The 13,914-nt window shown below is 59.5% G+C and overlaps 3 protein-coding genes across 13 annotated transcripts; 2 read left to right on the forward strand and 1 right to left on the reverse strand.

The window, feature by feature from the left end:
• Window positions 1-71: 71 nt before the first annotated feature.
• On the forward strand, window positions 72-3,437 carry VEGFB (vascular endothelial growth factor B). Of its 5 annotated transcripts, none has more exons than XM_081153563.1 (7): window positions 72-381; window positions 903-963; window positions 1,248-1,444; window positions 1,629-1,702; window positions 1,891-1,926; window positions 2,177-2,412; window positions 3,033-3,437. In XM_081153563.1, the coding sequence occupies exons 1-6, from the start codon at window positions 322-324 to the stop codon at window positions 2,388-2,390; spliced, it is 642 nt and encodes a 213-aa protein (XP_081009689.1). In that variant the 5' UTR covers window positions 72-321; the 3' UTR covers window positions 2,391-2,412; window positions 3,033-3,437. The 5 variants fall into 5 exon arrangements, with proteins under 5 accessions (XP_081009689.1, XP_081009687.1, XP_081009690.1 ...); XM_081153561.1 differs by having other exon boundaries at window positions 95-381; window positions 921-963; XM_081153564.1 differs by having other exon boundaries at window positions 234-381; window positions 921-963; window positions 2,278-2,412; window positions 3,033-3,077.
• Window positions 3,438-4,591: 1,154 nt separating this feature from the next.
• On the forward strand, window positions 4,592-7,968 carry FKBP2 (FKBP prolyl isomerase 2). 7 transcript variants are annotated; one of them, XM_081153552.1, is made up of 6 exons: window positions 4,592-5,328; window positions 6,543-6,731; window positions 7,056-7,168; window positions 7,286-7,332; window positions 7,681-7,716; window positions 7,801-7,968. In XM_081153552.1, exons 2-6 carry the CDS (start codon window positions 6,567-6,569, stop codon window positions 7,860-7,862), a joined length of 423 nt encoding a protein of 140 aa, XP_081009678.1. In that variant the 5' UTR covers window positions 4,592-5,328; window positions 6,543-6,566; the 3' UTR covers window positions 7,863-7,968. The 7 variants fall into 7 exon arrangements, with proteins under 7 accessions (XP_081009678.1, XP_081009677.1, XP_081009679.1 ...); XM_081153551.1 differs by having other exon boundaries at window positions 5,205-5,328; window positions 6,563-6,731; XM_081153553.1 differs by having other exon boundaries at window positions 5,291-6,400.
• A 453-nt stretch (window positions 7,969-8,421) lies between these two features.
• PPP1R14B (protein phosphatase 1 regulatory inhibitor subunit 14B) lies at window positions 8,422-10,797 on the reverse strand. Its single transcript, XM_081153581.1, has 4 exons — window positions 10,256-10,797; window positions 9,118-9,201; window positions 8,787-8,819; window positions 8,422-8,695 (listed from the first exon to the last, which is right to left on the reverse strand). The coding sequence occupies exons 1-4, from the start codon at window positions 10,511-10,513 to the stop codon at window positions 8,627-8,629; spliced, it is 444 nt and encodes a 147-aa protein (XP_081009707.1). The 5' UTR covers window positions 10,514-10,797; the 3' UTR covers window positions 8,422-8,626.
• Window positions 10,798-13,914: the final 3,117 nt, after the last annotated feature.

The raw sequence follows: 13,914 nt of genomic DNA on the forward strand, positions 1-13,914 counted from the left end.
GCAGCCGGGTGGGGAGAGAGTGTCTGGGTCACATGAGCCTCCCGCCAGCCAGCCCGGCCCGGCCCCCCGCCGCCCCCCTGTCCCCGCCGCCCGCCGCTGCCACCGGCAGCCCACCCTCCTGGCTCCTCTGGCCGCCGCCGCTGCTGCCCTGCGCTGCCTGCGCCCAGGGCTCCGGAGTGGGCCGCGGAGGAGCCGCCTCCCGTGCCCGGCCCCCGCCCACCGCGCCCCGGCCCGCGCCATGGGGCTCTGGCTGCCGCCGCCCCCGGCACCGCCGGGCTAGGGCGATGCGGGCGCCTCCGGCGCGTGGCCCCTGTGGGCGCCATGGGCCCCCTGCTCCGCCGCCTGCTGTTTGCGGCGCTCCTGCAGCTGGCCCCCGCCCAGGTATGTGGGGCCCGCCTGCCCGCCCGCCCGCCGTGCCCTCTCTCAAGGTTGGCGGAAGTGGGGAGGCGCGAAGCGGCCTCGGCCGAGGGTATTCGCGGGGACCGCCGATGGGGGCATCACGGGCTGGGGCATCCTCCAGGGAGTTGTCCCTCCCCACTGGCCTACGGTCCCAGCCCTGGGGCCACTCCCCTGCCCCACCCCATCCCTTGGGCGCAGCCAGGGGCGGAGCCTCCTCAGTGCCTGCAGGACCTGGTTGCGGGCCCACTGTGACCCCTTCTGACCTGCGGCCTCCAGAACAAACCTGGTCCCCAGGCTTGGAGATTGGACTCCTCTGGCAGAGCCCGCCTGATGGGTCGAGGCCGGGGGCAGGTCCCAGGTGGCCAGGAGAGGACAGGTAAAGCTAGAGTGGACCCAGGAATAGAGCAACCTGGAAAATGTCAGGAAGGAGTTGAAGCCTCCTGACTGCAAGAGCAGAGCCCTGGGGACACTGTGGCCCTAACTAGAATGCAACTTGGGTCCAGGTCTCTTCTCTCCTACAGGCCTCCATCTCCCAGCCTGATGCCCCTGGCCACCAGAAGAAAGGTAATAGTAACAACAATAATTTCACACTAGCCATCATCTTGTGTAATCACAACTGCTGTGTAAGATGCAGACTCTTATTTTGTCCATTTCACAGAAGCGGAAATTGAGGAAGTGGGGTTCCTGGGTTCTGGATGAACAGGTTGGGAGGGCAGAAGTGGAGGCTAGTGGAAAGTGGCTGTGACATGGGAACTAGGGAAAACAGCTGCTGGGTGCAGGAGTAGGGAAGCCAGGGAGCAGCTGCAGGAAACCCAGTGGGGACTTAACCCTGATGCATCTGTCCCCAGTGGTGTCATGGATAGATGTGTATGCTCGTGCCACCTGCCAGCCACGGGAGGTGGTTGTGCCCCTAACTCTGGAGCTCATGGGCACTGTGGCCAAACAACTAGTACCCAGCTGTGTGACTGTGCAGCGCTGTGGTGGCTGCTGCCCTGACGATGGCCTGGAGTGTGTGCCTACTGGGCAGCACCAAGTCCGAATGCAGGTATTGGGGCACGTGGAGTGTGTGTGGCTGGGGGTGGATGCTGGTGCTCTGTGGGCTGACGGGGTGGCATCCAGAGCCCTGGCAGGTGGGCAGGCTGTTCTCCCTCCAGCCCATCGAGTGTCCTCTTCTTCTCTTCCTCTCTCTGTCATTGTCTCTCTCTCTCTCCCTGTTCTCCCAAACACAGATCCTCATGATCCGGTATCCAAGCAGTCAGCTGGGGGAAATGTCCCTGGAAGAACACAGCCAGTGTGAATGCAGGTGCCAGCCAGGCCCCACTTCTGAGCTTGCAGAGACCAGGATTGGGGGGTGCTGGGCATGGTGGTGCACCACAATGGGGACCAGGTTTCCAAGAGTGGAGCTGGGGTAGGCCTGGGATCGGGGCAAGAGAGTAGGGGCTTGGCTTTCCTGATCGCCCTCCTCCTCGTTTCTGTTGGTCTCTCTTTCAGACCAAAAAAAAAAGAGAGTGCTGTGAAGCCAGACAGGTGAGTCTCTTGGGCTCCTGTTGAGGTGGGTTTGGAACCCAGGCCCAGTGCCCAGGATGTAATGTGTGTGTGAGATGGGGGCTGTATAAGTGTGTCAGGAAACTGTGTTCCCCTCTCTTCTTTTTCCTCCCACTTGTGTGCCACACTCCCCTTTTCCTCTGCTCCCCAGTCTGTGTGCTCTGACCCAACCCCAGCTCCCTCCAGGGAAGACTCTTCCTTCCAGCCCCAAACGTGTTCCTTCTCCTCCTAGGGCTGACACTCCCCACCACCATCCCCAGCCCCGCTCTGTTCCTGGCTGGGACTCTGCCCCCGGAGCACCCTCCCAAGCTGACATCACCCATCCCACTCCAGCCCCAGGCCCCTCTGCCCATGCTGTACCCAGCGCCACCAGCGCCCTCACCCCAGGACCTGCCGCTGCCACTGCAGACGCCGTGGCTTCCTCCGTTGCCAAGGGCGGGGCTTAGAGCTCAACCCAGACACCTGCAGGTGAGGAATTATGGGGTGGCAGTTGTTTGGGAAGGCATCAAGACCCTGTCCTGGAGCAGGTCCAGGGTGAGCCTGCCAGTGGGATAAGAGCCAAGGAAGAGGAAGCTGTTGAATGTGTTGAACAAATATTTACCAGGCGTCTGCTGGCGCTGGGATCAGCATAAACAAGGCTCACATTCCAGTGCAGGAGTCTGACACAGGAACACATGATGCCAGGAAACGCTCTCAAGGCCTGTGGTAGGGGGCACTTTGCATCATCTTTGAGAGGTCAGAGATATCCGGGAGGCGGTGACATCTGCCTGAAGTAGAAATGAGAGAGACAGCTTTCCAGTTTGCAAACATCTGAACCTTCCCAGAAGCCCCTGTGGTAGACAATTGTTCCACCTTATTGGCCCTGAGAGGCAAGGGGACATAGTGTAACTTGTTCACTCTTGTCTTAGGGCTTCTCACCACCCATCCCTTCCACAGTGAGGCCATGAGTGGCATCATGTGGGCTAGGCCAGTTGGGACTCCTTAGGAATGTTAGGAAAGAATGTTAGGTTCACAGAAGGTAACAAGGGGGCGAGTCCAAAGGAGCAGATGCTGAGCTGTGAACAGAACCCCCTTCCTCTCCTCCTTAGGTGCCGGAAGCTGCGAAAGTGACACATTGCTTTTCAGACTCAGCGGGACCCCTTGCCTCATAGGCCACACCCCAGAGGGGGACTAAAGGGCAGCCTAGTGAGAACAGTCCAGTCCCCCAAGACCTCAGCCCAGGTGAAAGCTGCTCCAGGACCTACCTGGGCCTCTCAGAGGGATTTCTGGTCATCTCTTATCTCTGCAAAGCTGTTATCCAACATGGTGGGCAGAATTGGATGAGACTTGGGAGGCAGCAAGAGGGGCCATGTACCTGTGCAAGTGAGCATCTTACAACTGGTCTCTTCCTGCCCTTACTAAGAAGACCCTGATCCTCTGCAAATAATGGGAGTTGGGCTTTGGTATGAGAACTGTGACCCTAGATCCTGATAAAAGAGATGGAAGGAGCTGTCCCTGCCTTTGTCACTGTTGTCACTGCCCAGGCTGGCTGGTTCAAGCATCAATGTCTGTGTCACACTGCCTCCTAGATCTAGAGCTTCTTACTCTGTTCACTGTGCAGATGGAGTAAATGAGGCCCAAGGTCCCACAGTCAGAGCCCAAATCATGTATTCTTCACATTCATGTTACTGCCAGGAGCCCCTTAGAGCCAGTGAGCTTGAGGTGGGAACCAGATCTGCTGAATGACCTTGGGTGTCACTGCCCCTCTCTGTCTGAGCATCAGCTTTCCACATGTGCATATGGAAGACAGATGATCACTGGTATGGGCCCTTGGGCTCCAGGAAAGTTTGAGTATGTTTTGACATAACAGAAATGAACACCCATCTTCCCGGCTGGGCAGCACTGTGTTTACTGCTTTTTGCTCCCTGCAGCTTAACTCTAAAGCCACGCACCTGCCTTGTCTCCACCTCACTCCCACCTCCCTGAATGGGAAGCACCAAAGGTCTATGGCTGGTGGGCTCAGTTTGAGAGGCCCCCCTCGCCCCAACCTCACAGTCTTCTCTACTTTCACTTCCCTTTCACCTTGGGTGCCCCTCACCAGCCCGTTTAGGACTCTCCTGACCCTTATCTGCCCTAGTCCAAGCTCAGTGCCCAGCCTTCTGCCTGCAGACTCAGGAGCTGCCTGGAGCTGTGTGGGTGGTCCAAAGGCCAACTTGGGGTACAAATGGTTTGCCCTTTGAGGCAGGACATTCAGGGACAGCAGTTAATCCAGAGCAGCCACCCTCATGGTGTTAGACTTGAGGGTGTGATAGTGATCATGTTGGGCCCAAGTCAAAAGTGGGGTTAAACCAGAAGAGACAATTCCTGAGAGTGATTAATATTTTCATATCGTGATAACCATGCTGTCAGTGAAAATGCTGTAGCCCAATTAGGGACAGATGAGGGTTAGGGACCTAGAGCTACCTTCTCCTGAGTCCACGTAGCCTCACTGAACAAGCACAATGCTTCATATGCACCTCCTTGTTTAGTCTGCAATTCTGAGGTCAGCTCTGTGACTATCTTTCTTTTTCACTTGATGAAATAGGCAGATTGACCTGAGGATTTGACCTCAAATCAGTTCTCTCCCTAACACTCAGCTTAGGTTTAATTGCCAAACAGCAGGCTCATTACTTCAATTGAGATGCTTGCTGGGTACTGGGCGCCTGGAAACAACAATCTGGTTGGGGACCGGGCCCAGCCATGCCATTAGTCTGACTCAGTGGTCAGCGCGTGACATATAGAAGCAAACCTGGATCTGGGAGAGAAAAGGGAAAACATTTGCTGAGGACCAGCGCCTGGCAATGTATACCATTGCGGCAATCCTACAGGGGCCCTGCAGGGTGGGTGTTATCAAGTCCACCGTTACAGGGACGCCAAACCCTGCTAGGCTAAGCAACTTTGCTCAAGGTCACAGAGCCAGTCAATGAGAGGCAAACCCTGAATTCAAACCCGGCCCACTCTGAAGCCCAGGCTCTCCACACCCATCAACTGGGAGCGGTGGATCCTGAGGAGATCCACCAGGGGCGTCGTGGGCGAGGCTGGGGGCGGCATAAAATGGCGTCTCAAGACCCCCTCGGGGAATTGCGGCCGCCTGACCTTAATTTCACTTCAACCGGAAGTGCCCGGGGCCCTTTCGGAAGTCACTTTCACCTAACCCCCTGGACTGCTGCTCTACCGGAAACGACGACAGTCACGTGGTGCTTAAGGGACGGGGCCAAGGAAGAAGCCCGCCCAGCGGGCGTGTGGCAGCGGGTTTCGCACGGCCCAATGAGGGCGGGCGGCGTGGCCCGGACTGGTAGCGGCAATGACGCGCCTGCGCAGAGGCGGCGGCACGACTGGAGTTGATTCCGGGGGCGCGGCGAGGAGGTGAGCGGGGGCCACAGCCCGGGCTGGGGGGAGCCGGGGTGTAAGGGTAAGGGGGCAGGCTGGATCAGGCCGGGGCTCCGAGTGTCAAGGAGGGGTAGGCTACGAGGAAACTGGAGGTTGGTGTAGGAGCTGTCTGGGATGCCGCAGGGGGAGGGTTCTCACGCCGCACGGGGCGGAGCCCCGGGACTCAGGGCGGGACGTGGTACAGAGACCGGTGAGACCTCTGAGCTGGTACCTGCGGAAGGCGGGACTCTGGGTCTGGGGGCGGGGCTAGTACTAGTGGGGGGCGGGGCCTGGGCCTTGGAGGAGGAGCTGGGACTGGCGGAAGGCGGAGCCTCTGGTTTGGAGACCAAAGGGGACGAGGCCCAGGCCCTGGGGGCGGGGCCTCAGCCGGTGAGTGGCGTGAGTACAGTTCAGGAAAAGGGATCTAGTTCTGTCGAGGGAGGGTCTTCAGGACTGGGGGCGGAACTACGCCCTCTAAAGGGTGGGGCCAAGGATCCAAGCGCAGGGGTAGGCCCAGGTAATGGCCCAGGGCGTCCACGCGGGGGCGGTCTCCGTGGTGGCCGGGCCTGGGAACGTGGTAGGCCGAGAACTCCTCCAGGAGAGGTGGTGTGGGTGGAGCGAGCTCGACGGTCACCAGACACTGGGCCAGTCTGGGTGCCCCGCAGACCCCCAAGGGCTCAGAGCTGGGGCGGCGCCCCGGGCGGAGGCACAGGGTCGGCCTGGGGGGTATCCCCAGAGGACCGGGGCTCCCCGGAGCCACCCAGCGGTGATGTGTGGGTTCCTCGAGGCCGGCCCCCTGCAGCGGCGGCAGAGGTGTGGGTGTGCTGGGCGGGGGGCAACTGGGTGTGGCGTGAGTGGTGTCGCCCGGTCCGGGCAACTGCTGTGCAGCCAGATAGGGTCTGGACTTTGCGTAAAGGGACGGGTGGGAATTGAAGAACGGAGCTGGGGACCAGGAGGGAAGGAAGGGTTGAGGGTGAACAAAGGGGCGGGGCCCTGGCTGCTGTGGCCTCCCCTGACCCCCTCCCCCCGCTGCTGGGGTCCTCGGGCAAGCCCCCTTCTCACTGGACTGGTAAGTGTGGCTGCGGATCCTGGGGAAGGGGGCGGTGACCTGGAACAAGGGGATCCCCAGGGGCAGGCAAGATACAATGGGGTGGAATACCTACTACCTGCAGGTATTCCATACCCTTCCTGCCCTTCCTACCGATTGGTAGGTCGGGGTCTGTTCCCGCAGAGACATGAGACTCAGCTGGGTCCTGACAGTACTGTCCATCTGCCTGAGTGCTCTGGCCACGGCTGCGGGGGCTGAGGGCAAACGGAAACTGCAGATCGGGGTCAAGAAGCGGGTAGAACACTGTCCCATCAAATCGCGCAAGGGGGATGTCCTGCACATGCACTACACGGTGGGTGAAGGAGGCAGAGCTTTTGGGTGTGGGTGGCGCTTTTAGGGACCAAAAAGGACTTGGGAGCCAGGTTCCTCAGCTAAGGTGGGTGACCTTGGGCAAATCCCTTCTCTGCCAGTTTCCATGGTTCTGCCCTGCTCTTCACTGTCTACTCCCCAGGCTGGCACCAACAGTTACAATGTACTGTGAACTGCCTAAGGCTCTGTCACCTAGGACTATGACTACCAATGCTGTGGGGGACAGCTTGATGAGGAGAGCACCTGGGGGGGGGGGCGTCTATCAGAGTGGATCCTCTACCTCACTGGCCTTCCTATGGTCCCACAGGGGAAGCTGGAAGATGGGACAGAATTTGACAGCAGCCTGCCCCAGAACCAGCCCTTTGTCTTCTCTCTGGGCACCGGCCAGGTCATCAAGGGCTGGGACCAGGGGCTGCTGGGGTGAGTCGGGGCCATGGCTGTCGTCCAAGAGGTGAACCATGGGAGGCAAGCCCCAGGGATGGGGTGGGGGCAAGGAGCCTGAGTGCTGCCATGTGCTGAATATGTGTTGTCCTGCAGGATGTGTGAGGGGGAAAAGCGGAAGCTGGTGATCCCATCAGAGCTGGGTAAGAGGTCCTTCCTGAGTGGATATAGGATTCAGGGTATTTGGGGAAGGGTGAAGAAGGCTGGTTCAGCCTCTACATTGGCCTGCTCCCACCCACTCATTACAGTTCATGCCTCTTCCAAGTTTAGCTGTGTCCAGCAGTGAGGACAGAGCAAGACCCTTGAGGCACTCAGCTCTGATGTCCATCTTGTGCCCTTTATCAGGCCTTTTGTAGCCCCCTCTCACCCATTACACCTTCTCCATTTCTGGCTATGTTACTGAGATGGGCAGAAGCCTGGTTTCAGCCTGGATGTCTGCAGAACCTCTTTGCCTGGCCACAGCTCACTCTATTTTTGTGCATCTTTGACAGGGTATGGAGAGCGGGGAGCTCCCCCAAAGATTCCAGGTAATATACCTTCCTGCCTCCTATCGCCCCTATCCCATCTCCCTATGGCCCTGGTTCTCATTCTGCCTCACTTCTCCACTGCAGGTGGTGCAACCCTAGTGTTCGAGGTGGAGCTGCTCAAAATCGAGCGACGTTCAGAACTGTAACCAAGCTGGGGAAGGCCAGTGGGGAGGCCCCCATCAGGGACCAGATGTTTAAAACAAAAAGAACAAAACAAAACAAAAACACACAAAAAAAACACCTTAAAGCTCATGAAGTGAGCCTGTGTTTGTTATTGGGCCCTGACTTAGAAACCACAGTCCCAGCCTCCCCTCTTCCTCAGTATCCTGCACCCCTCTCCTTTTGTGGCTTTAGAGCCCTGGGATCTAGGCTCAGTAGCCTCAGGGTGAAGATGGCCAGGCCCTGGGTGGCATGATGGCCCTTGCCCAGAGGGAAAAAAGTGTTCTTGCCTGACAACAGCAACAGTGCTCCCCCCCAAGCTCCCCAGCCACTTCTAGCTCCTGGTCTGGGATCCAGCATTGGGCTATCACTATGGCTACGTGGCCCACAGGAAGGCCTACGGTCACCTGGGGAGAAACTGAGCTGGTAACAATTGTAGAACAGTGTGTCCCCCCTAAAAGAGACCAACCAAGCCTGTTAGCTGCACCAAAGGCATATCCTAGCTTTATTAAAGGGCCCGCGCCGCAGAGTCAATATAAAAACACAAAAAGTCCCATCAGTTTAATATAATAATAAAAAAACCCCAAAAATGGAAAACAGGGGGCAGGGAAGAGCCCCTAAGTGAGGGGCACGGGGAGCCCTGCTCATGGCACCAGGCCTGGCTGCAGGGCCCCTTGGTATTGCTGTTGCTACGAGGTCAGGGGGCAGCGATTGTCCTGTGGGAGCCACCATTCACCTGGGTTGAGGACCCTTACTTCTTCTGGGGTGTGCTCAGCTTCTGCATGCCCCGGATCTTGTCCAGCAGGCCAGAGATGAAGGCCTGGACAAGAGAAAGGACATTAGGAAGACAAAATTCCAAGATGACAGGAACCCAGGCTCCTCGTCCCCAACCCTCTGGGGAAACCACTTACCTCAGTGGGTTTGTAACAGTCAACCAGCAGCTCCTGGTGGGACAAAGGGGAAAAGTATAACTAAGTTCTCAGGAACAGGGGGCTGGAGTTCACCTATACCCACTTCGAAGAGACTGGGGCCACCCTGAGGCACAGGAATGCCATCCCTAGGCAAGTAGCATTGGCCCCATTTGCTAGGGGCCGAAGCTGAGGCTCAGTGTCACAAAGCTGGCTGACTCAGAAAAGAAGGCCTGGTTCCAAAATCTCGCTTCCCCAATTGGCACTGTCTCCCTGCAGTCCTCTACTCCAGCTCCCCTGACCTGACCCTGCTAGCCCCCAGCTCCTCTCTCACCTTGACCCTGGCAGCCCGGGTTTCATCACTCTCCATGTCCAGGAGTTCGTCCACGTCAATCTCCAGCTCCGGAATCTCCTCTTCCTGGGTTGGGGGTAGGAGAGGAGGGAGAGACAAGGGCCTGAGTTGGGAGAGAGGGTATGAGAGGGGCTGGCTGGCTGAGGCCCCTGCCCTACTTCGGGACAAGCCAGCCCTCTTTGCCCAGTAGACAGCGGCAGCTGCTCCGAGGAAGAAAACAGATCAGGCCCGTGCCAAGGAAAACTGCCTGACTGGGGGGGAGCGCTTCCTGTCTGCCAGTTGGGCACCCTGGGTGCCAGACAGCTAGGACTGGGGACCCTGGGCTGGGAACACTGCAGATGTGTCTCCCTAACTTCTGGATCCCCCATTTCAACCAGAGCAGGTGGGGCCAGCTGTCCCAGCTTATCACAGAGCTTTCCCCTCCCCCAAACACCTGTCATAGCTTCCCTGGAGTGAGAAGGAAGTAAAGGGTGAGGGGTCAGTGTGAAGGACCCAGGCCTGGTAAAGGGGAAACAAAGAGCACATGCTTTGCTGAGGGAGGGGTGCCTACCACCCCTCCTCCCAAGGAAGCACCTACTGTCTGGAGCCAACTGCATTCCAGGGCTGGGCTAGGGTAGGCAGCTCGGGGCAAGCCCACTCCTCCACCCTGCCCCCAGGGGCCTGAGTCACCATTTGAGCAAGGAAGGAGTCATGGGGTGGAGAATCGGAACCCAGAGAGCAAGCTAGCCTGTCCCCACGCCAAGATGGAGCTACAGGCTACCCATTAGAATAACCCAGACACTTTATGGTCTCCCCACCAACCAGGCTAACGTCTTGTAAGCAGTCTAGGCTAGCAGGCACTAAATAGACCTTCCACTGCCAGCCCAGGCCATCCCCATGCCACCTGCCCAACGCCCCGGCTACCCCAAACTAGGGTAGTGGCATGAGGGAGGCATCAGAGAAGACTGGAGTGACTTAAGTCAGACAAAAAAGAGCATACATTGGGGGCGGGAAGCAGGAGGGGAGCGCTTGGAAGCGGTGTGCCCATTGACTCAGGGTGACAGGCAGGCTCCAGGTGGGGTTCCCAGGAGGCCCGACTTGGGACCCACTTAAGGGTGTCGGCGCGGGGTGGGGGACACACCTGGCAGTCGTAGAGGCGAGTGAGCTGCTCCAGGATCCATTCTTCCAGGTTGAGGCGCTTCCGTAACTCCTTGCGGTCGTACTTGACCGTGACCTTCCCTTGGCGCCTCACTGGGCCGTCGTCGTCCGCGCTGCCCGGGCCCTCGCCTGCAGCACCAGGGGGGCTCTGAAAGTAGACGCGGGGCCCTGGCCCACCACCTCCCGGCCCGGGGGCCGGGGCCGCCAACGCCGCGCCCCCCGCGGGGCCGCTGTCCGCCATGGCGGCCGCCGGGGCCACGTGCGCGCGTCCGGCCCCTCCCTGCGCTGCCGCCTCCGGGACGCCCGCCGGGTGGCTGCGGGCCGTTGGCTCCGGTTAGCTGGTGGGCTCGACTCCGCACTGCTCCGCGGCGAGGGCGGCGGCGGGGGCGCCCGGGGGCAGCTGCAGCATGCGGAGCCCCCGGGCCTGGCTTGGCCGCGCCCCGCCCCCTCCCCGCCGATCCGCCCGCCCTTTGTCCCCCGCGGCCGCCGCCCGAGCCGCCGCCACTGAAGCCGCTTTCTCTGTCTGGCTGCTTCCCCCGCCCCCCGACCACACCCCCTTAAAGAGCCAGTCCCACTGCAGTCCCCTCACCCCTACCCCGCCCCCGGGCAGGGTCTAGGGGAGGGTCTACTCGTCGGGGGTTTGGGCCTGGCTGTCCGCCACCCCTATTAATTTTCCGGCTCCAAACTCATTTGTCCTAAGCGCCGGGTATCAGGATTTGTTGCTCCCATTGGAACCCTAGTATGCTGTCCTCATACTGGGGCAAAAACAGGCCGTCTGGAAAGGGAGGGGAGTGGGCACTGTGTGCCGGGCGGGTGTCCGGCGAGGAAGTACGGGAGACCCCGGCGTCAGGGTCCTCCAGCCCTTGTCCAGCGGGGCGAGCAGGCTGCTCGGCGCGGACCGACACGTGGACCCGGCTCCCAAGGGTGGAGGAGTGGAGAAGGCGGCGGGAGCTGCCCAGGGCCCCGGACGCCCTAGTCGGCGGGGTCCCGCCACCCCCACGCTGGAGGCCCGGGTTGGGGGTGAGAAGAACGGACCCGGCGGTCGGAAGGGCCAGACCCCGGCGGCCACCGCCCACCGGCGAAGATGGCGGCGGAGAACGGAATTAGGGGAAGTGTAGTTCCCGGTCCGGCCTCGCGTGGCAGTCCCAGCCCGCGGCGGAGCCCGGTTTCGGAAGCACAGAACTTGTTTGGGGCGCCCTCGTGGGGCCGGCCTTCCCAGGGCGCGGCCTCCGCACCCTGCGGCGTGTGCACCCCCGAGGAAACAGGCGTGAAGAGCTGGGCGTGGGGGAGCCGGTACTCATGACGATAAAGATGGTAACAGCTGACCCCTAGTACGCGGTCCTGGAGTCCGCTCCCCAGTCGGTCCCAGCGTGGGGGCACCTCACTCGCTCTTCCGCGGGCCCAGGCCCTCGGGCGCCGGCGCCTCGGGCCGCACGCGGGCCTCACCTGCCCGCCTCCGGTGAGCAGACCGGGCGTCCCCTTCCACCCCCACCCCCACCCCCGCCACACCCGTCCGACTTTCTGTATCTTTAAAGGGCCTCTCCCATTCATTTGTTCGTTGTCTGTCTCCCACTTGTAAACTGGGAGCTCCACGGGCCGAGGGACCTGCCGGACTCTAGGGTACCGCTGATGCTCGTGGGCGAGTGCGCGCGCTCAGCCTCAAACCCACTGCATCTGGCAAAGTACCTGATTCCTGCTGAGCTCCGCATCTATGTCAGACTCACAGTAGGTGCTGCACAACTATTGGTTGAACAAAAGGCTGAATGAAAGAATGGCTTCCTTTGTGCCTCCATTTCCTCATGAGGCTGTGGCAAAGATTAAACAGGAAAATGAATGGACGTTTCAATGACTGTGCCACAGAGGTTCATTAAGTCCCACAGATAGATAGAGATGCCTCTCAGCTTCTGAACCCAGGCCCCTGACACAGTCTCTACTCATCCCCCTACCTTCCCTTAGATATCACCCAACAAGTTTGTGCAGCTCCTCTGGGATGCTCCCACAGATGACAGGCTCACTCTCCACAGTTTCAAGCAGAATAACAGGGTCTGAAAGGTGGTAAGTGTTTCTGTGCCCGCCCCTCACAGGCACCCTCTCTCTGGATGCCTGAGAAGCCCTCTGCAGCAGGAGGGATTCAGAGAGAAGTTGAGACTGTCCCAGGGTCACACGGCTGATGCTGTAGCCAAGCTCAAACCCAAGACTTTAGGCTTACCTCGTAGTTGGGGAAAAGAGAAGGCAGAGGCTAAGAATGGGGGAAGATGCAGGGGGGTCAAGGTGGGCTTCTCTCAGAGGGGCAGGCTCGCCAAGCTCAGCCTGGGGTAGGTAGAGTGAGCTGATGCCTCCTCCCTCCCGCAGCCTTCCTTCTGGCCTTAGCTTCCCTTCAGCCTGGGGGGCCAGGGAAGGGCTGACCCTTGCTCTTATGGATTAGGCAGGACCCACCCTTTCCACTAGAAACCCCATTCCTGGCTTAGAGCCTGGCATCCGGGTCTGAACCTGGACTCTTGGGAGGAACAATTTAACCAAGCCCAAATTCCCCAACACACCCCATTTTCCCCCATCAGAGCCAGTCTGCTCTTTCTGAACGGGACCATTAGGGTGTTGGAGGTCCTCATGTTTAAGAAGGGGGATAGCCCTGGCCAGTGTGGTTCAGTTGGGAGTCATCCCATGCACCAAAAGGCCTCTGGTTCAATTCCCAGTCAGGGCACATGCCTGGGTTGCAGGCTCGATCCCCAGGAGGCGGCCAATTGATGTTTCTCTCTCCCTCTCCCTTCTTCTCTCTTTAAAATCAATAAAAAACATTAAAAAAAAAAAAAGAAGAAGAAGGGGGATATACCATAGGGTGCTATGGGAGTGGAGCCTAGAGGCCATGAAGACCTGAGTACCAGCCCTAGCTCTGACCTCCAGATGCTGTGACCCAGAGTGCTGACCTTCCTGTCCCTCCCCCCTTCAGAGCTGATGTAAAGGCCTTCTGTCATGTCCAAATTTCATGGGGGTATCCCCTGTGGTTTCTCTGGGCAGGACCAGGAGAGCACTACTCCCAGATTCCTGGGGCCCACTCCCCTGTCCATCCTGTCTCTTCCCATGGCCACCCACCCTGAGAAGAGTTTGTCCAGATGGCCATGCTGTCTTGCAGGCTTTGCGGAGGCTGGGCTGCCTTGCACAGAACCTCAGAGGGCAAGAGCTGGGTTTACAACCTGGCTCTGCACAGTAGGGTTCGGGGCCATGGGCAAGCCACTTACCTTCCTTAGCCTCTTTAAGGCGTCTGTTTCTACTGACCTCCAGTGGTTGGGGGCCGAGAGCTCAGTGATCCGTGTGTGCCCACATCCCAGCCCTTGACTTCCTGCCTGAACCCCCCTGGGACTGGAGTGTGCCGCCATAGCTGCTCTTCACCCTTCCAGCCTCAGGCTGTCGCCTCCTCAGCCCCACCCTTTCTGGGGTCCCAGCTCTCCACCAGAGTGCTCCATCAGAGTGCAGCTAAGGCTGCTTTCAGTGCCTCCTTGAAGCAGAGGCCCTGGGGAGGGTCCCGTGGGCCATGACCGCTCCCTTAATCGAGGGTAGAAGCAGGAAAGGCAGCCTTCCTTCCACCATTACTGCTTGCCAAAAAACCCTATTATCATTACCAAGACTGGAAGAAAGTGTCCGAAG

This window comes from Miniopterus schreibersii, assembly GCF_964146895.1.
Source record: "Miniopterus schreibersii genome assembly, chromosome: 12".
Taxonomy (NCBI): domain Eukaryota; kingdom Metazoa; phylum Chordata; class Mammalia; order Chiroptera; family Miniopteridae; genus Miniopterus; species Miniopterus schreibersii.